The sequence below is a fragment of the Amblyomma americanum genome, chromosome 4 (assembly GCF_052857255.1).
Source record: "Amblyomma americanum isolate KBUSLIRL-KWMA chromosome 4, ASM5285725v1, whole genome shotgun sequence".
NCBI classification, from domain to species: Eukaryota; Metazoa; Arthropoda; class Arachnida; order Ixodida; family Ixodidae; genus Amblyomma; species Amblyomma americanum.
In genome coordinates this window covers 97850597-97873001 of record NC_135500.1, presented here as the reverse complement: position 1 = coordinate 97873001, position 22405 = coordinate 97850597, and the positions used below count along the sequence as shown (strand labels likewise).

Here is a 22405-nt window from a genome sequence, read left to right as displayed (position 1 = left end):
GCGTTGCGTTGCGTTGCGTTGCGTCGCAACTTTCGCTCGCTCGTTTCTTTTAGGTTTTTTTCTATTTGCGCGTTTTCTTTCATCTGTTTTTTTTTTCATTTCCTTCCTAATGCTTTTCACTTGCGCGAACCTGTCCCAGCGCGCGCACGAAATTCGCCGCTGCGCGGTCATGCGCAACGCGGGATGGTTCGGAAGGCGAAAGCGACGGTTTGGCGATTCGCGTCGCTCGTGATGGAGACTGGCGGCGACCCTTGCAATGGCGCGGTCGCAAATGGAGCAGTTACCACTGGTGTACGTCGCGAAAATTGGCCGCGACGTCTTGCTAGCTGGGCGATGCGATGCGGACGTGAACTGAAACTGAGCCGAAACGTACTATCAGCAAGAAATGAAGCGCGAACAAGAAAATTGAAATGCCAACGCAAAAGCACAAAAATATTAGGACCTGGAGCAAGAAAACAAGCGAGATTGGTTAATACCCCTGTCACACGGACACTGTAAAGGTACTTTGAACAAATGCTCCATTACTCTTAGGACGAACGCGCGCTGCCACACGGACGCGCCAAAGGACACCTAGCTCAAAGGAGCTTCGAAACAAGGCAGCTCGAGTTCGTCCTTTGAGGCTTCAAGGGAGTACCCTCTCTCCCAGCGAATTAACACCATAAATAAATTGGGAAAAGAAACGTTAAATTTTCATTTTATAAATTCACTTCATAAGATTAGTGGTGTTTTAAAATATAAGATCATTTGTTTTGTGGCAGTCTCACCACGCCATACTCTCGTTCCAGATATACGAGCGTCACGGTAGCCACGGTAAATATGCCGCCATGTCGTCCAGTTTTCTCGCGTCGTCGCGTGGATCGTCCCTCATTTTGATGGAGACCGCCGAACACAAGGCACACCAGAAAAACGTGACCACAAAAACAACGATCGCAGGGGTAAAAGAACCAAAGGGAACAACCGAAGGACGAAGCTGGGCCTGAGCGAGACTGAGCGAGTTGGGCTCAGTGTGGCCAGCACTGTGATGTTATGCTCTGTACTTGGAAAATCATATCCTTATTGCAGTTAAAATTGCGTTGCTTTAACATAATACGGTTATAAAACTAATTTACTAAAAAATGAAATTTCTGTATTTACATGTGCAGTGCAATTTTAATAAAGCTTTTCGCCAATGAGGGCGCTAAAAACTTCTTGCGAAGGTCGTTCCGCGACCGTGTAGCACGGACGAACTCCCTTGAAGTAGTGGTCCTTTGGGAGCGTAAAGGAGCATTAGTTCAAAGTGCCTTTAGAGTGCCCGTGTGACAGGGGTATAACACTTCTAAAGGACAGTCTTCAGGCCTTCGAAGTGAAATTAATTTACCTGTGTTAGAATAGAGATTTCGGCTTGTATGATCTTCCCAGTTTTCTGTTCGCATTTCAACTGTATTTGTTCGCGTTTCATTGGTTGCTGAGAGTACATCACAGCCCAACATCTGCTGATGTTTTAAAGGAGCAGAGACACCATTTTTGTTTTGCATGTTTTCTTTAGAAGATGCTTAGCATTGGCATGCATGGATCACCGTGCATGTAGAATTCGCCTGTTCCAGAGTAAATAATTTACTCAAATATCATCCGGCCCACACGTTGTTTTGGTTTGAATGCCCGAATGATGGCTGTGATGTCAAAGTTGGCTTCAGGTCACATGAACGCATAAGAAAACTGCGTTAAAATTGCTTCATTGTTTTAATTCATTACTACTCTAATTATAGTCTGCCCCAGGAGCTGAAATGGAGAAGCTGCTATGTCTTGTATCATCATATGCATCACGTGACCTAGCTGAAGTCCACTTTGCTGTCATAGCCACTGTTTGGCTGTTGAAACCGAAAAAGCATGAAGCAAGAAATTCAATTTACTTTACTTTCGTGGCACAGAAGGAATTCCTCATGGTGCTTTATGTCTAATTATGTCTTGTAAATCATTACAAAGTTAGAATGCAAAACCAGAATTTGGCATCTGTAATCAAAATAGAAAATCAGAAAAGAAATGTGATACATGCAAAATGTCAGCAGCTACTGCAGCTAACAGTTCGAAAATGGTTGTTGATGGACCTACAATTGCAAGCACACACAGACGTTTCAATAGATGCTGTGACAGTTGTGAAATCTAATGCTTTCATATTTCATTCTGAAAGTGGCTTAAGCGTCCCCTAGTTTGTCGCGGTTGTGGGTGTGTGTACCTGTACTGAACGTCCCTGGCTCAAGGAGTAGTGAGGAGGGGAAAGTTCGGTGTAAAGGAAACCGATAGAGGTCACAAGCAGAAGAGCATTCACGCTATTCAGAGGAGCATTAAAATAAAGTCTGGTTGTACTTACATTATGGTGAATAAGTGCTACAAGACACAGTGTGGCCTTTCTTGTGCAGTCATCATTTCTTTGCAAAATGTAGAAAACTGTATTTATTCGCCTAACCGTTTAACGCAACCCCTGCATTGGCTGTAAAAAAGTGCGCTTTATTTTTTTCCTCCGCATAATAAATGCTTCCCATTCTTATGGCACACAGTCTACTGTTGATGTTGGTGGCGGCAGGCACCTCTTTTTGAAAGCCAAAATTACGACAGGTGACAATCGAATTTCAGGACTACTATATTTTACTCAAAGCGACAAACAGCTGATAAGAATATACAGCAAAGAATCCGAAAACCAATAGAAACCATGCCTTGTCACAAAGGGTTTCTCTGTTTTATCTACTATATTAATGGTTTTATAGCAACTTGCTGTAGTTGGGCTTTGCACTGAATGCTTTTTAGTTGTGCTAGAACGAACTCTAGTTGTGCTCTTTGGACAGTCTTATAGGTTTAAGATAAAAGCTGTTTACTGTACTCCGAGCAGGTAATCATGCGTGCTAAAGAGTATGTTTTTTTTTTTTTTTCACCCTGCGTAATGGGTACACTGACCAAATTTTCAAAGATTTTTTAAGGAAAAAAGTGCATTCATTATGTGGGTAAATATGGTAGTGCATTGCTTGTGGTAATAATGTCATGCCTACAGTATTAATCAAGCCAGCTGCAACCACCTACAAAAGCATACGTGTTATGAGAGTATAGTGGAAATTAATAAAAAGCAGGCTTATATTTGCAGAATCAAGCTAACTATTACTGGTTAAGAAACAAAAAAATGTTTTAATTGGCTCTGAAAAACATGTGAAATGACACAAAGCAGTATTCTGCCGTTACACATTAATGCTATGTTTGTATCAAAACACATAACCAAATATTGGTACACATAACCCAGCTTTTGTTAAGTGCATAAAGATGTCTCTTAAAAAAAGCATTTTATTAGAAATTATGCTTACTTCACAGTGTCTTGTAGTGTAAATTTAAAATGGGAGGAGAGACTTAAGCTATGTCTTAATGGTATGACACAAAAGCGTTAATGGGTTAGTGGCCGTGTATGTGGAATTGGTCATTCTCCACTTTACATTCATAGATCCCTGGGAGTATTTGTGCCACTGCTGACACAGTGGTGCAGCAGTTAAGCGATGTGCCACTGCCCTGCGATGGCAGGTGCTGCCATCATTGGAGCTTGTGCGACCCAGGTTGCTCTCCCCGAGCAGCCTCTCGCGACCGACCAATTATTAATTGAACTGCCTGCCATGGTGGTCAGTTTGCACACAATCCGGTGGGCAGGTCGTGATAACGCCACAAGGTCACATAACCTAGGATGACCTGACAAGTTCACGTGATCAGCCCATTTTTCAACCATGGCGGGTTGCACAAGGCTGAGCAGTATCTTGTGACCCAGGTTGGCATAGGGTGGCTACCTGGGCCACCCTGCCTTGGCCAATTTTTCGTTCATGAGTATTTCCAATGGCAGAAAAGTTTTGATAATTTGCAACACAACATTTGAGCGTTTGGGCGCTTTAGACATTAAACTTTCTGTTACACAAAAAAAAAATTGTGGGCTGTTAAAAATAAGCTGATGTGCTAAAGTTAAACAGAAAGGCAGTTGCAGTCATGGTACACATTACCTGAAGGCGCCACCCATTAGGACCTCAATGAGAATTAACTTCATAGATACCATAACAAGGCATGTAAGGGCATCACGGGAACTGCAAGTGTCTGCAATAGTGGTGCACTTCTTGGGAAAGAGGTGCTTTTAAGCATGTGTAATAAGCAGCGAGTGTTGTCAGCAAGCTCTTGAGCACCACTTTTAGAAGTAATGGACATAGCATCATCTTAGCATAGTGAATTACGAGAGTAGAATTCATGCAGTGCAGTGCATGTACATGTGTACTTCTTATGCAAATGCAAAACAAGACACGGGAAAAGTTGTCAGTGTGGCATAAACATGTTGGTCATGTGACCATGTCTGCAGGATGACGATCGAAGTGGAAGGAACAGAGCACCCCGAGACGGCTGCTGCATCCCCAGCAGAGGCAGCTGTCACAGCACAGAAAGGCAGAAGCCTCGACGAGCTGGTAGCTGGACTTGGCTCAACCGATGAGCTGAAGCCCATTGATGGCGTGCCCATTACCAGTGAGGCTAAGGCGGTGGGTGCCGACTCTGCCCCACAAAAGCAGCAGCAACAAGAAGAGCTTGAAATGGTTGAGGAAGATGTTGTGAAAGTGGAACCTTTGCCAGATCTGCCAGAGACACCTACGACTCGTTTCTGGGCCAGGTGAGTGCAAGGGCTTGGAAGTACAGGTCAACAGCTGGACTTTGTGAAGGTCATGAGTGTTGTACAGTCAGGCCGGAATGAAACGCGAACAGCGCCTGTGAGCAAAAAAAAAAAGATATTTTAGCTTCGTTCTTTCAGCTGCGATAAACGACCAGCCTGATTCTTCTTTCGGGGTAAAGATTCTATCGAAGTATATATTAAAAAACCGGTTGTAAAGGAATCTGTCGCTGCAAAATAGAAAAGAACGTCACGCGTGTTTGTGTTTCATTCCGGCGTGATTGTGTACCCATAGTAAAAATATTGGGGAACGCAGTAATAGCAATAAATTGTTTCAGCGCATCTTTGTGCCCAGGCTGGAATAAATACATCTAGCCTAATTGTGACTATTCAGATTACATACTGCACTTTTAAATCTGTAGCTCTGTGCCCTGGATGCAAAGAAATGAGCTATCTCTGCTGTAGTTGCATTCTATAAACTTATCACTACATGTCTGACGTTGTGCCAAGGCATAAGAACATACGCCAGCCTCCATTTTGGAACAGCACTACCCTTGTATTGTGCAACAGGATCTTAAAGGCAGTTGTCTTCTTTTACTGTTGGCACTGCTGGCCTCCTTTGCCAGTTCACCTTCCACACACTTAATTTGTTTTGTGGTTGTTGTTTTCTGCCATATTTGTGATTGGGCAGGCAAGCACTCTGACAGTGCACATCAAGGCATTGGCTGCCTGCCAGCAGCGGTTGGAATGCTTTCTTTCAAGGGATTTAGCCATTTACACGAAAATTATTAATATGCCAAATAATTTCCCATGAATGACTTGCCACCTTGGTGCAGGTCATCTCAAACTGCGGTGGCAATGTGAATTCCAAAGTGCACCGTTCAAAGTAATTCAGTAGGGTGGTGATGCTGGCAAAATTTCGACAACTTCCTTTATTAAAATGGAACAGTGCACTGTGCAGAACATTCCATGACGTCAGTAAGTGTTGCCAATGCACTGAGAGTACTTAAAAAAATGGAAAACTGCTGTAGCACAGTTTATTGTAAAGGTAATTTGTATAGGGCACTTTGACATTGTTCTTATTTTGAAAGTCTGCTGTGAGCACTCGAGAAAATTCACCTTTTTTTTTTTTTGGTCATAAGAGGTGGAGTGGTTCTGCAGTGCACTAAGGCATTTTTTGATGCATCAGACTACAGTTCAGTGTGGTACACCGCTGTGCCATTCTTTATGACCAACCCAAGAAATAAGTGAGTTTTAAAAGCCAGAGTGCCACTAATTTGCAAGAAGCAGTTGTTACACATTTATCAAGGTGTCTTCCAAGTCGCATTGAAACTCCGAACCTGTTCACGGTCCAGTGTGCCTCTTTTGGGGTAGTTGTGGCTCTTAGTTGTGGGTTAATTGTGGCTTGAAATCTGCGGGTTAGAATTTTATAACATGCTGAAAATTTAGGACGCTCACAGCTATAATTTAGGACGCTCACAGCTATGGTGCTGCTTCTTTCAGGTGGTTCAAGAAGGGTAGCTTCACTCCCAACTTTGGCAAGCACCGCTCTGATGAGACGGAGATGAGTGAGAAAGAGACGCACAATGACAAGCATGGCAAGAAGGATGAAAATCACACTGGTGATGAAAACCATAAGGACAAGGAGGGCAAGGACCCCTCCGCGAATGGCGATGGCACTGTGGAACAGGGCAAGAACGACGGGGATGGCCAGAACGTCAAGTCATCCTCGAGTTCCACCGACATCACCATCCCCATTGGGGATTCAGATGCTGCTGCCAAGCCAGATGAGAAGCAGGCTGATGAGAGTGTGCCTGAGAAGCTGCCCTTGCGCGAACGCTTTGCCTTGTACCGGCGTAAACGCTATGTTTTCGTTGGGGCGGTTGTAGGTATCGTGGTCTTGATCACCATAATCCTGGTGGGAACAGCACTCTCCGGTGGAGGCTTTGGCTATGATGACGATGATTGGAACATCCCTGTGGCTGCCACAGACTGCGGTCTAGTAGAGGGCCACATTGAAGAGGGCGCGTTCGTCTTCCGTGGCATTCCATACGCCCTTCCACCCGTTGGTGAGCACCGCTGGAAGCCTCCAAAAGCCTTCCAGAGCATCAGTGAGTGCTGGTCTGGGACGAAACAGGTGCACAAGTTTGCGCCCCGATGCCCCCAGAAGAAGTTGCCAGGCGTGCATTTCAACACAAGCGAAGATTGCCTGTACCTGAACGTTTACACACCTTCCATGTCCAAGAGGGGTCTTCGGCCTGTCCTCGTAGTGGTACCTGGAGGATCGTTCATGGGCCTAGCAGAGGAGGACATCTTCCTGGAGCCAAGTCCTGGGCTTGCGCGCACACACGATGCAGTGGTGGTTACGTTTGAGTACCGGCGCAACGTGCTGGGCTTCTTGGCCCTGGAGCTGCTTTCCAAAGGTGTAAGGCCGCCGACGTCTGGTAACTATGGCTTCCTGGACCAAGTGGCCGTGCTCCAGTGGGTGCAGCGCAACATACGCCAATTCAATGGGGATCCCAACAAGGTGATGAGATAGCCTGCTACTCTGTTTAGGGTTTTGTAGACGAGTGTCACGAGCTTTTTATATTTTATTTTAATACTTATATGCTGCATACCTAAACCCTACCACTTTGTGGACACATGCTAAAATTGGATTGTGTTCTTTTCTGGTTGCTTGCAGTCATGTTAGTAGCATTCATTGTTTCATTAGTAGCAATTGATAGAACTATTAATGCAATGGCAGATAAGTGCGCCTTCCTAGTTTAGCATGACATCTTTGAGCTTTCTGCTCAAAGCATAGCAGATGTGAAGCAGTGGCGTACTTGACCTGTCAACTGCATCATCATGCCAGTTGCATCTTCCTTGGACCACCGCCACTGTTGTCGTTAGGTTTTTTATGTCAGTCGTCTGAAATGTTACTATAATCCTCTCTGTTCATGTGTTTCCATGGATCACCAGTATAGCTACTATTTTCTGCTGGGGCCATTGTAAGGAAGATGATGAAGAACAAATGGCAATGCCAAGCTCCAGCCAGCGCTGGTTGCTCGCACTTGGAATTCAAGCTTCAGTGGCTCGCACCGATTTATTGTTCCTTGCTGCTCTGCACTTACTGCTGCATGTATTTGTTGGCTCTCCCCTCTCATGCCTTCCTGACCGGTTCATTTAAGGTCTCTCCGATTCGCCATGCCATGAACTATCCTTGGGCAGCCCAAAACTGCTCTTGGGCCTTTAGCAGAATCACGAGTGGTGTATAGAGGCAGCTCCATGCTTTGCGAACTGAGGATACACCCTTTGCTTGAGAAGCCACTGGCGTGTCTTGCGTGGTAAAAACAGTCACGCAAATTTTAAGACAAAAATATGCTCATGCTTGGTTGGTTGTTATATGTGAACCATTTGTGATGCATGTTCTCACTTACCGGTCATTCCCCATTGTGCCCTCTGATCATCAGCGCAGGAGAACTCTTATTGCTGCATTAGCACTTGCTTTAGAGCGCTTTTAGCTTGCCATCGCAGTGGAGCAGACAAGTGGAAAGGAATTAGGCCTGAAACTGGTGCACCTGCCACAGTGCCATTGCATGAAAGTGGCGTTCGTCGATGTAAAAGTTTCTTTTTTCTTTATCCAGTCAACATTACAGTCGAATTTTTTCGGGGACAAATTTTGCATTCACTCCGTGATTTTCGGTGTGTTTCAGGCAGTCCTCTGAATCTGATACACGAGAACTAAGTGATGGTCAAAAACAATTGGTCAGGGACAATCAGGCTGGTTTGCAGAGCTATCGTGGCAAATGGGCATCAGACAGTGTTGACGGGCAGGTCTGGGAAGTGAAGGACGACGATGTGGAGAGGGAACATATTTGAGCATGCTGCTGCTGCTTTGGACCTAGCATTTTTACGGTGGCAGTACTTGGCATCCAGTGTGGCTGAGTATAGAGGAGAACGCTAAATATAAGCCATTTCATCGGAAAAAACTTTGTGGTGTGGACGAAATGTGATACAAAGAAAGCACGACTTGCCACTCATTCTTTGTTAGCACTGCACAGCAAGCAAATTGAAGTGAATTCACTTTGAAGCGAAGGGCTCTTGCTTTGATGAGCACCTCGCCACTAATGAGGCAAGCTAGAAATGTGACTTGGCTGAGAAGAAATATGCGGCTTTTGTGCTTTGTTTTCCTTAGGGAGTAGATTTTATTTGGGACTGAACTGATTATCAACGTTTTTGCTGACCACAACCATTAAGTGGGTTCTAGAATTGGAGATATGCAAGATTATGGCAAATAGAGGTCATCTCACTGACAACACAGACAGTAATCTGAATCTACTCGTCTTTCATGCTGACCATGCAAGGAGGTGCCTCATAAACGTTGCTGCATGAGAAGAAACAGCATATTCTTTTGATGAAATAATTCTTCTATGGGGGCCTTAAACAGTGTCTAGCTGTATTGTAATACCGCATGTTAGTGGTTCGTTGTAATGGTCTTTCACTTCTGGCCCTCAAGGACATTAGTCATACTTTTTGTGCGTCATAATAATTGTGCTTAAAAAACACACGTTCGTTCCAAATACTATGGGCAATGTGTTGAAAGTTATCGCTGAGAGGAGAGTTTCCTCTGGACAGGTGACTGTGTTTGGTCATGGAGCTGGAGCTACATCCGCACTGCTCCTGGCAACGTCGGCGGCAACCAAGGGACTCCTGAACAGGGTCTGGGCCACAGGCGCGTCTGTCAACTTCCCCAACCAGACAGTCGAGGACGCTGCACGCGACAACCTCGAGTTTCTGGCGTGAGTGCAAGAATGCGACAGCCTTGCGCATGCAGCTCCTGTGGCATATTTTTCTTCATTGTTGCAGACTTATTTGCTGTGTCTCATGTTTATGATAAGCAAAATAAGCAAAGAGAGTGCTTACTATCAAAAAGGCACGGCACTGCATTTTCTCATGGGGCCACGACAGTGTAACTGTCCTTAGGGCAGTGCCAATTATTGTCATCGTTGGAATCACTATTATTATTATTTTTTTGTACTCATAAATAGTGTAAGTACTGCAAGGTTGCCAAGTTGCACACTACATTTCGTCAAACGCTTTGGTGCGTTCAAACAGTAATGTTGTGATATACAAAACCTTGTGCTTTCAAATGCTGATAACCTCTAAGGAAGGCTGGTGAGCTGGTGCTTTCTTGGCCTAGTGACATATTATTGTTTTGTGTGTACCCAAGGGCCCCTGCCGCATCAATGTCAGAGGAAGTAGCTGGAAAAGCAAAGCAGAGCTAGCAGTCACTGAAAAAAAATGCTGCTCATTTTGACCAGAGATATAACTGGCCAATAAATAGCTACACAGTACAATAAAAACTTGAGCCACGCTTACAAATGAGAAAAGTGCTGGAAATATGAAACAGAAGATAGCTGCAGTTAATAGCTGTGGTGTCCCGCTCTTTTGGGAGACAGTTGGAGTGCTTCAGTGTGGACTTTCTTACATTGGCGACGCAGCAAGGTCAACTGCAGCAGCCTTCCTTGCCTCGAGCAGAAGACAGCTGACGAGGTGGTGGCCGCTGTGCCCGTGTCGTGGTTCGATGATGCATCTGCCCAGCTGCCACGCAGGAATGAAATGACTGCGCCTAGCCTGGTTGTCGTTGACGGTAAGAAAGTCAGGGCACATTAAGTTAGGTCTGCAGCATCACACACTGTTGCTCTGTTCTATGTCCAGCACAGTGTTTTTTAAAAGTGTGCTAGCATTTATAGTGACCATTCCCCACATTTAGTCAATGTTTGTTTTTTTGTTTGTCTGAAGCACACACACACACATCTAGCAGTTCAGTTAATGATTCAGGAAGAGCAAAGTCGGTCTCACAGCTCCACGGTGGTAGCCCCGCGGTGGTAGCACCTGCCATCATGGGGAAGTGGTGCGTCGCTTAACCGCTGCATTACTGTGTCAGGTGTGGTACAAGGACTTCTAGGGATTTATAGATATAAAGTAGAGAGTGACAAATTCACATGCATGGGCATTAGCCCATGATCACTATACGAACTTCTATCCGAGAACAATGGATCTGAACACCGGAATCGATGTGAAAACCGAAATGCTAGTGCACCAAATTCGCATTTGGCCTAACTATGCAAATCGACTGTCTTTTTTTTTTTGTTCTCCTGTGTCCCAAGTAACTCATTGGCCATCAGCATTGGCTCCCTGGAAAAGCTGTGTTGTGGTGGGAACCTATCATCTTGCCTTGTCAGGTCCCTGAGCTGGTACTTCATATTTTTTACCTTAGTTTGGGGAGTGCACTTTCTACGTGCTTGGGATACAACGAACGAAATCCACGCGACCATCTGGTTCTGTACTTGCTTGTTCAGTTCGATTGTTTCACAGCCTGGTGGCTTCGCAAGACAGGCTGGCAATCATTAACGTTTGGATGAGCATACTCTTGAAACTCCTGGAGAATTTACAATAAATCTTCTGCAATTCACCACATAAGGCAGTAGCTGTCACTCTAATGGTAAATTTCATAAAAGTCTTACACAGACCCTGGGCCATGTGCCAGTTGGCCAAATGGTCATGCACCACAGGACAAATTCTGTACTCCCCTGGGGTATCTGATGACCCATCCTTAATGTCTGTGGGATATGCATGAGACATAACTTTTTAAGGTGACAGCATTGAAGGCTTCGTTATCTAGAAAATCCGGTGTCGGTATGGTCGGTGTTGTTAGCAAAAAATCACCTAGGTGGGCCACGTTCCTATGTCATGTGATCTTGCGGTGTCGTCACAACCTGCCCAGCATGTAGTGAGCAAAGTGCCCACCATGGCAGGTGGCAGTTAAATTAATGATTGGTTGCTCGGGAAGATCAACCCGGGCCACACAAAGCCCACCGTTAGGAGCACCTGCCATTACAGGGCAGTGGCACATCTCTTAACCACTGGACCACTGCGCCTGGAGGTTGTGAGGGCTTCCAGGGATCTATGACTGTAAAGTAGAGAATGACATTCTGCATACATGAGAATTAACCCATTACACTATTCCATCATACCTTTAAGCCGCCGTTTAAGTGTACCTTTTTTTCCAGGTTCCTGTCATCTAGTGCTTGACAGATTAGCTTGATGTAGTGCGAGATACTGCACTTAAAGCATAAAAAATAATTCTGGTGCACTGTTACAGGTGTCTTCATCAAGGATTTTGTATACAACCTGTGGGCAGCTGAGAACTTCACACGAGTTCCTGTAGTAATAGGTGAGTCTCCAGGCAGTTTCACTGTGCTTCCATGTTTGCTTGTTCATTTCTAAAATGGCAGACGTAAGCAGACAGTAGTGGATTGCAGTAATATATGCATTGCTCAAAACCTGAGTTGGGCTTCAAGCACAGTGAAAAAGAATAAATAAAAGAGCATCTAAACTGTTGCTTTACCCCTCACCAAGCAGTGAACATCCTTTAATAGGAACTTGAAGGGACCGTGGAAATTTGGCTCTCTTATTAGAAGTGCCCCCAAAGAGTACATGTGGGCATGCTAGGTGTGTCCAAAAATATCTTGCACAAGAACAAGGAATAAAATGGCTTTACAGTGTGAAGATAATTGTAATGTGAATATGTATTGCACTAAGCACGATTTTTTTTTCAGCATTTCTTTCCTTTTCTTCCTCTTTTTTAGTGGCCTCTATTTGTGATATTTTTTATTCTTTGCTTTCCCTCTGGGTCAAGCACTCCGAAAGTACACAGCTGGCTAGCTGTGCAGTTCGGGCTCTGAAATGAGATGATGATCTTTTGTTTTTTCTCATCTCGCCCCCTTTTGTTAATTTCATGAGTGGGTGCACCACACATCTGTCCATCTGCCACTCACGACATGCATTCAGTACTGATATGTGGCCATGTTGGATCTCTGTGCCTGCAAAAAAGTCGATGTTGAAATCCACATTACTTAAAAATAATAAATAAATAAATGGGCCATGAGGGACGTTATAGTGGTGGAGAACTCAGGATTAATTTAGACCACATTGGGTTTTAACGTGTGCCGACTTCTCACAGCGCATGGAAATTTTTTTACTTTGCCCCCATCAAAATGAGGCCACACCTTTGGATCAGCAGCTGAATGCCAGAGCCGCTGAGCCACCGCTGCAGACTCTCTGTGGAAAGCTTGGTTTCCATGTAATTGTTTACGCTCTTTTGATTTATATATTTTTGAACGTTTAGTCAATGGGAAGCCATCCAAATGTCATCGTTGATTATATTAGAGAATTCGTCTTAATGGGAGTCTGCTGTTCGTAGTTTAATCAAACAAAGGCATATGCTGTTATCATTGCACTTTCAGAAGGTTGAAACTTCTATTAATTCAGATCAAATTTCATGGCTGCATGGAGTTTGGAACTGCAGTATGCTTCTTCTGATTGGCGGGATTGCACAGTGCACGCCACAGTCGGTCTGGCGGTGTGGAGATGGCTTGAAAGCTATCTCATTGCTCGTGGTGGTGCAGGTTCTAACCTGCAGGAGTTCTCCTCACGGCGTGTCCTCCCCGAAGCCGACAAAGTGGACAGCTCGGAGCTGAGCTCGCACGTCAGGGACAGGCTGGGCACCATTGACCCCAAGCTGGCTGACAAAGTACTCCAAACGTACATGCATGAGGACACCATGCCCGCAGAGCAGCTGCACACCATGGTGAGTGATGCTTTGCAGTCCCTCCCCTGAACTGGAGCAGTTCCAGCTCTGGGTCAGTGCGTCTTAATAACTGTGCAGAGGTTGCAAGAAAAGTACAGAACGAATGAGTTACGACACAGTGTCCTATTCGCTGCTGTTCATTCAGAACACATGTTGGAATGAATAACAAAAAGGGCAGGGACAAGGGAGGCGGTTGGCTGTCATTTGTTCCCATTCATGGTGGCGGTAAAAATGTTTACTTGAGATTGATGTCGTTGGGGTCCCTAGTCCACGACTCCATTGGCTGTTACTGCTGCCCGTGCTCTTTCTCAAGGAGTTGCTCCTGGTCCCGAGGTTTGACACGGGAGACAAATAATTGTCGCTGTTGCTACACTGAGGTGCTGATGCATGCATGCACATGATGTCTGTAGAGATGCTGAGCTGTTTTTAAGGGTCCGTAAATACGCTTCCAGTTGAAGCAACTGAAGGCAGGGTAATCAATCCCTTTCTCCCAGATGATCCTCCAGCATGTGTCCTGGACTTCCGAGATCACTTTCTTCCTTGCCCTCTGCAGGATGATGGCACAAGGGAACGTCAGTTTGCATTTGCATCCGACGTCAAACCTAAACTTACAAGGTGCACTAAAGAGGAATTTGAACTCGTCTTTTTACCGCAGGAGCTCGATCTACACGTTCCGAGCATTCTTAGGAACTTCAAATTATTGTCCTGTGCGGCTGAATTCCCTAATTTAAATCGGATTAAATGTCCCGGTTCCTGCCTTTTCTTTTTTTTTTTTGAACTCAACGCTGAAGGTAGGCGGAGTCAACCAACGCTTGGAGTGCCTTTCAGCCAATCCCGCGGCGACTTCGCTTTCGCTTTTGTTTTTTAGGTTTATGTGAATAAACAGTTTCAATCACAGACAACACAGCCGCAAATTAGGCCCACTGAAATAAAAATATGCGCGGACTCTTTGATTTACGTATCACTCCGCCAATGGCAGAGTGGCAAGCCACCACGGTACTGCCTGAAAGACTATGCGTTGGGTGACTCCTCCTACCTTCAGCATTGAGTTAAAAAAAAAATGGCAGGAGCCGGGACGTTTAATCCGATTTAATTTGGGGAAATCGGCCGCACAGGACAATAATTCGAAGTTTCTAAGAATGCCCGGAATGTGTATATCGAGTTCCCTTGGTAAAAAGACGAGTACAGATTCCTCTTTAGTGCACCTTTAATGCTTATCTTTGGTCATTTCTCATTCTTACGGATGCTGGCAGGTGGATGGAAATGCTGATGGCCATTCAGCCGGAATGCATTTCGCAAGGAGTAGCACAAGTTGGTTGCCTCACATTCTGCTCTTACCATGCTAAGCTACTGGGCAAGCCAAGCAATCTGTCAAAAGAAGGGGGTGTGGAAAGTCTTGGTGACTACTACTGGCAGCCATTATTCCACTCAGATTGCTAGTCACAAGACTAGCATTCCGACTGGCGTTTGGCTGTTATTTGCTCACTGATAGGACCTGTAATCCACCAACAATCGTCTGCTGGTCGAGTGCTCAGAAAGCTGGTCAGGAATTGAGAAGAGACGTGCCAAATGCTCGTTTTCAGCAAATGGAAATGGATTCCAATCAGCTATTTTCTTCCAGCTGTTGGAAGAGAACCAATATGGAGCAATCTAAGGGCAGCAGTAGCAGCACTGAGTTTGAGCACAGACTGAAACCGATCTTCGTGAACAGTAATTGAATGTACGTTCATGGGCAGTATGATAGGGAGCAATGTTTGAGCATACATTTCTTGATGACTGCATAATTGTGTGTGGCCCAGATTTTTCTGCATTCTAACTTGTTTTCCTCCTGGTGCATAATATCTAAAAGTCCTTCTCAAATTTAATGGAGAAATGACCAGAAAATTCAGTTTTATGTAAAAAGCTTGTTCCCTCTCGTGTTGCTCGCGTCTGTATGCATTATGTGCTGTTGTGATGGCTCGTCTTTTAAAGCGAAAGCTTTACTATGCCAGCCAGCAAGCCATTTCGGCTTGTCGCGCCGTATGCTGTATGTAGGCAGCCGTATGCCGTATGCGCTGGCCGATGAACGACCTTGAATGGCTATTGCCTAGCAACGCTGCAGCCGCACTCCAACAGATGGCGCCAACACCGCTCGCTCCACCAGATGTGCTCCGCTGGGGTGGAGGGAAGAGGAGGTGTTGCCTCGCGGGGTATATATATATGCGCTTCGCCTTAGTGCATTGTAGTCGTTATGGAGAGCGCAAAAGAGATGTAATAACGACAGAACGAAGCGAGGAAGAGACAACGCGCTCAAGATACGCCACAAGAACGTGCCGCACCACTCGAGAAGCGTCGTAACGAAGATACAACTAGAAGAAGTGCCACGTCCCGGAGTGACTCTTCAACTGCGGAAGAGACCAGTTTGAGTTCTCGAGAGCGTCAGAATGAGACACTGCGTAGACGATGTGCCGAGAAAATGAAGCTTTCGCAATTCAACTAGGGTTAGCCAGAGCTAAACCTCTGCCAATTTTTTCTCACTTTGTGCACTGCATGCAAGGGACTTGTTGGCAGCGAATTCAGATGGAGACAAAAGAGCGGCGGGGCTTTATCATATCAGAACAGCTGAGCAGACAATGCTGCAACCGGCATGCGTGCCATGCGCGTGATTGTAATCTTGTCTATTTCGCCTCTGCATACCTTCATGGGATGCTGATTGACCCTCTGGTCAGTGTTGCCATGATGTTACTGAAAAATTGGAGAGTTGTACCACTTAGATAACAAAGTTGCTTTCTTTCGGTCTCTCACCAACCTTCCCCTGTGTTCATCGTGCAGATCTCGGACGTCCGTGTCACCTGCCCACTACAGCTCCTGACGGGCGACTTTGTGAATGCCAGCGAAAGTGCAAGCTCCGCACACTTCTACATCGTCGACTACTCCCCAAATGCGTCACTCACATTCTCTACCAATGCCGAACCAACGAGGCTGGCACAGCATGGGCTGGATGTGGCAGCCATCTTTGACAAGTTGGAGTCTGCTGTCACAGAGCAGTCGCAAATGACCCGCGATGGCCTGCAGTTTGAGCTGAACCTGCAAAAGCTCTTCCACAGCTTTTTGCACACGGGTGCACCTTTGCTCGGTTCACAGCCTCTCAAAGAGAGTCCATTTGTTAACTACATCAGCGCTAATGTGCGCAGCCGCGCGTCTCAGCACGAGGCATGCTCTACTTGGGATGAGTACGGCATGTTCCCCGAATATGCCAAAAAGAACTGATCTCGCTCTTTGTATTTTTTTTTTTCTGCATTGTTCAGCGTCTGATGCTACAAAACACAGGTGCCCAAGTTCACCGGCTGTCTGAGGCAGGGAGAAAAGCTTGAACTGATCAGAATATGTGCCACATTCTGTCAGCTGCTGCGGTAGTCAGTGGTGGCGATTTCTGGTGGCATTGGAGTGGCGTCATGATAAGTGCTACTAAATCATCACCAATAACACATCATGGCACGTGCCAGATGGCATGGACATTTAATATACTGCAAGATGGAACATTTGGCACAGTGCTAGCTTCACTAAGCGTGGAGTGATTGAATTGCATTGCAGTGTTAGTATCTATTGGTACTACATTAACTGAGCCTGCAGCGATGCAGTGTCTGATGATATACCCAGGTGGCTTGTCTTCAAGCACTGCATCACTGAAGCATAAATCCAGCATCTCTGATGTGCGAGGGGGTTAATGGTAATGCGTCAACTTCTCCACCTGTGGCTGCTACGGTACAAGTATGTGAAATCTCTTAAGATAGCCGAATATTTTCCTAGGGCAGGCTTGGCGTGCAAGGTGTGCACAAACTGGAGCTGCCATTTCAGGTTGAAAGCGATTCGCACACGGCAATGCACTAAATGTGAACTTGGGCAGACAGTGCAGCGTATAGATAGGAAATGTCAACTGTTGTTCCTAAGTGTTTGCGCATCACTGGCCATACTCCATGGTGCCACTTATAACGGACCAACAAAGATTTCCCCAGTACGACTTCTGCTTCAGACACTAGGCTCATTGTCATTTATGTGGCCGTGCACAGGTCATTGTGTCACGGGCCATTACATGAAGATGTGCAAAAATGAGGCCGCGAGTGTGGAGTTGTCAGCTTCAGCTACCCCCTTTTGTGGGGGAAGCGTACAGCACTGTGTAAATTTTCTTCTGTGTTGTTTTACTGCTGTTGCAATGAATGTCCAGAGTCTTGGTCCACAGACTAGGTAGTGCAGCTACCCTCATATGCGTGCATGTTTTCTCATTTTTGTTTTGTTGCCGCGAGTGAGGACTGCAGTGGGAAAGAGAGCATCCAAGAGCATATGTGATGGATGTGCGTGAAGCAACAGTCAAAGATGCCATTTGTTTTGCATGTCAACCATGTGGTGTCATGTACAAGCCAGCCACACTGCCAAAGGTTTGCGTATAGGAGCAAACAACCACTGTGCATGCTTTTGTTTCTTTACATCTCTACATGTAGCCACGTGTTTTGTGCAGTTGCTTGTCCTTTCGTATCAGTGGATTTTTAAAATTTTGTGTGTGCCAACTTGTCACAAAAAAGTTTTTTTTCTTGACAGATCTCACAAGTCAGCATGTGGTGTATGCATGCTGCAGTGGTAGTGCTGCCCTTGTATCATTCATGCTCATTCATTGGGAGGAGTGAGATGTGTATAGTTTGCTTCTGCCTATCCTTGGCAAGTGCCTCATCTCTTGTGTCTTCACTTTTTGTCTCAGTATTCATTTAGTCTTGCGTGCATTCACTCCACTACTTACATTTTGTGTGAACAGAATAATAAAGACCAAAAATAAATCATCTGTACCACAGGTGTCTCTGGCAACTTCTTAAGAAAAAGTTGCAGTCATTGGTGATTTATCAGCCACCAAAGACGGTGCAAATGCAGGCATGGATTTGTGGCTGCCGAAGCTGTTGGCGCCATCTCTGCTTTTCATTCAGCTGCCTTCCCCGTGGGCTTTAATGCAAAGTTCTTCTGCCGCCACATTTACGAAGTGGCCATGTGAAAAAGGCGGATTTAGGGTGCCATGTTTTATTCAGTGATAGCCTATATAGTACACCATTTACAAAGAGCAATTTGCACCATGCACAACAGGTGGCACCACTAGGACAGCTGTGCTAAAGGAGTTTTAAGCTGTGCTGGCAGGGCTATTTTTAGTGCGACAGCATTTGTAGTGACCATTCCCCGCATTTCGATGTTGTGTTTGTTCATCTGAAGCAACGGCAGATTGGGCGAGTTGGAAATGCTCAATAATATTAAAACAGCGCTAAGCAACAAGGACGCAGAACGAAGGGAACACACACAACAGCGCCGAGTGGCGTTGTGTGTGTTCCCTTCATTCTGCATCCTTGTTGCTTAGCGCTGTTTTAATATTATGGATCAACTGAACCCTGCTTTGAGGCAGGCTGCCCACCAGGTTGTGGCAACCTGCCAGGTGTGTGTGTGTGCGTGCACGTGTGTGTACATACACATACCAGTTGTCCCAGCTAAATGAAACCAACCAAGCTGCCCTGGTGGCTCAGTGGTTATAGCGCTCGGCTGCTGATCCGAAAGATGCGGGTTCGATCCCGGACGCGGCGGCTGAATTTCGATGGAGGCAAAATTCTGGAGGCTCGTGTACTGTGCGGTGTCAGTGCAGGTTAAAGAACCCCAGGTGGTCGAAATTTCCGGAGCCCTTCACTACGGCGTCCCTCGTAGCCCGAGTCGGTTTGGGACGTTAAACCCCCATAAACCAAACCTAAATGTAACCAGGCTTTTAAAAAAGACTGGGAAGTGTCCTAGCCTAGTGAACTGAGGGTTGCTCATAGTCACGTGGCCTAGTCTGCAGTATTTTTTGTTCTTCAAGGTTATTTAATTCCTTAAACCTAATCAGATAATTTTTAAATTATTGGCTTGAGGAACAAAGTTTCAGCACAGAAGTTGTAGACTGCCTTGAAAAACAGCTAGCAGTGCTTTTCCATCAAGGTACGATTTACGTAGCATTATTTATTGGCCTTCAAAAAAAAAACCCACATGACCAGCTGCTGACCCTCGTCTCTGCCCCTGTGTGCACGCAAAGGCTCATAGGGGAGAGCACTCCAGGAAAAAGCAGACGTTGTTCTCTGGGAAGTGTCTGCACGTTGGGAAGTGGCACTGTTGTTAACTGAAAGCTTTTTTTTTATTGTACGTGTTATGGTTTAAGGTCTGTAAAAACTACTTGCGTAAACAATACTTGGGTGCAAACATTTCAGCCGGCTGTTATTAAAAGCGACCTGCAACTTCAGTACTGCAGCTTTGTTTTTAAAGCCAATAATTAAAAAACTGACTAGGCTTAAGTAACTAACTTTGAAAAATGAAAAAAAAAAAAATACTGCAGACTAGGCCTGCAGTATTTTTTGGTATTCGCAACGAAGAATCTTGTGTGAAACCTCATAGTAACTCGGGTAAGTTTGGAGCAGCATCGCACTAGCTGTAGCCAATGGGAAGATGACATTGGTCATACCTAGCATAGCAACAGCCCCTGCAGAAATAAAATAAATATTGCCGCGACTGGGTTTTGATCGTGCAGCGGCGCAAATAGATCAGCTTCGCTGGCCACAGCACTAGACCACTATGCTATCCCCGCTGCCGATTACGCCTCATGTTAAATTGCAACACACTCGTGCTGCACATCGCACATTGTCTTCATCAACTTCTATCTGCAGTGCGAACAGATCATATCGGCTTAACCAGAGTCTAATGTCATCGCCAGACGTGCCGATGACCCTGCAAAGCAAAAACTACGAGACAACCAGGCTAAACACGTGCTCTCGCACGTCTGCTCAGTTTAACTACATTAAAACCCAAACACTTCTTTAAAAGCTTGGCTACATTTAGTTGGGTATATATATTGCCCACTGTGCAAAACTGACCACCGTGACAGGTGGCGGTTAAACGATTGGTCGCGAGACGTGTCTCAGGAAGAGCAACCCGAATCTTGCAAGCCTCGCGGGTAGTAGCACTTGCCATCGCAGGGCAATGGTGTATCGGTTAACCGCTGAAGCACTGCACCAGGGGTGGTGCAAGAACCCCCCCAAGGATCTATGAATGTAAACTAGAAAAAGAACCGATCCTGCATAAATGGGCATTAAACCATAATCGCTAACCGAACAACTTCCATCCATGAACAATGAATTTGAACACCGGAACTGCTGTGAAAACCGATGTACTAATGCACCTAATCCACATCTGGCCTAACTACACAAATCAGCCGTCAATTTTTTGTTTCCATTTTTTCTTGGCCGCCCATCATGTAACGAATGCCATTTCTAGCCTTTGGAGACGGTGTTAACAGCATTCACGTGCAGTGAGAACTTAAGTCTGCAGCTTGTGTACGAGCGTCAATGAGCTTTCAACACTGCTGGTTTGGGAAGGACGTTGTCTGTTTTTGAAGCAGTGTGCAGGTAAATAGAGCTAATGTTCCTGTGGTCAATCAGCAGAAAAACCGACGTTTACATGTGGGGCACCACATGGCACAGATCATCATTTTTCCGCAAGCTTTCTTGCAAGTTCATGCTGATTGCTATAAGGACAGAACATCTACGAGTTGCTGTAATGCAAAAAAAGAATATTACAAACCCCACACAGCAATTTATTCCAGTGCCTAAGTAGCTTGAGGAACACGAGAATGAGCTGTTGATCTTCACAGCAGTGAAATATATGCCACGCCGTTGCTGGGTTATTGTTGCAGAGTATTAAAAACATCCTGCTGTGGCTGTTCATGCGAAGACCTTCAAAATGATGTCACTGTGCAAGGAACACTGGTCAACGTATGGCGATTCTGCGCGCATTTCTGCAGCCAGAGAGCCCCGTTCATGCGCGTGCAAGCTGGTGGTGCTGCATGCCTGTAACCTTTCTCACTTTCGTAGACGCTGATCCAATATTATGCATATGCAGGAGGAGGCAATATGGCACAATTTCTCATGGTAGGATTTTGTATTTTGACGATGAATAGTACCCGAGCTCCAGTCCAGTTTCTCCAGAGCATGGCTGAACACTTCTGATCAGTGGTACTTAAACTGGTCTTTGAGCAAAGTGTGTAACCTTCCTTTGGAAGCCAGAACGTTTCTGGAAAATAAAATAATATCTGAGCAATAATTGAGCAATCAGGCGCATGCACATTCAGCTGTGAATCTTGTATGCAGTGCTAAGCAGTGAACTACTTGATAACACATATTTCTCCTTTTGGGAAAAATATCGAGCCCTGGAAAGCAAGCATCGGGCAATACCACGCTTTGAATCTGCGCAGTTTGGCAACTAATTATGTGGTCCACAAAGGGCGTTCGATGCCCAATTGATAAAATATATAATGCACAGACGACTGAATGGTTTGTCAACACATTCAAGCCAATGCAGGGAGTCGGAAAGAGACGAGTAAATCAGGAGGTTGAATCAAACATTTTTCAGCTCCAGCACATACTGTGCATATTCACACAAAGTTTTTGTGCCATCAGCGAATAACAAGAGCTCTCACTATGTTAACCACAGTGATGTGTTTGTTCTCTACATTGAGAGCCAGGACAGCGCCTTGCAGCAGGGCGCCAGCGTGTTGGCAGTCGCCGAAATTAGAAGGCTCGAAGGACGGTGATGATGGAAAGTTGACGTGACCAAATATGGCGGCACCCATGGACGCATACCACACACAACAGTTCACACTGTACACAGCAGGTGCCCCCACCACCTGCCTCCCTAGCTGCCATTTGCTACCATTGCTGTGCTTGATTGTGTTGTCCGCATTTCTTAACCATTGCCTCTTAAATGACAGTGAGGCCGTGAAAGATGACACCGTTCTTAACCAAAGCTCATATGGAATCAAAAAACACCCCATTTGCATTATATATCCGTGGCTGCGTTATATTCGTGCAAATGCAGCACTTCCACAAGACTTGGGACGAAATTGAAAATGTAAAAACTGAATATAAATCATTAGCACATTTACCTCGGCAAAATCAAGTGTGCTCACTAGGCTCACTCGCAAACACAAAAGTTTGGTGAACCTATGGGCTCGCTCAAACTCTGATTCACACAGGCCCGGGCTCACTCAAACTCATTTGGACTCGCGACTCATCTGGGGTCAGCCACTCGTTAGGTTT

General features: G+C 45.5%; 1 protein-coding gene across 1 annotated transcript in view; it reads left to right on the top strand.

The window, feature by feature from the left end:
* Positions 1-18124, top strand: part of Nrt (Neurotactin) — a 34223-nt gene extending 16099 nt beyond the window's left edge. Inside the window, exons 2-8 of the mRNA XM_077661262.1 lie at positions 4349-4651; positions 6152-7175; positions 9266-9429; positions 10132-10280; positions 11796-11867; positions 13102-13283; positions 16095-18124. Coding sequence (XP_077517388.1) covers positions 4350-4651; positions 6152-7175; positions 9266-9429; positions 10132-10280; positions 11796-11867; positions 13102-13283; positions 16095-16532 — 2331 coding nt within the window. The 5' untranslated portion in view covers position 4349 and the 3' untranslated portion in view covers positions 16533-18124. The remainder of the gene's footprint in view (positions 1-4348; positions 4652-6151; positions 7176-9265; positions 9430-10131; positions 10281-11795; positions 11868-13101; positions 13284-16094) is intronic.
* The last annotated feature ends 4281 nt before the right edge of the window (positions 18125-22405 follow it).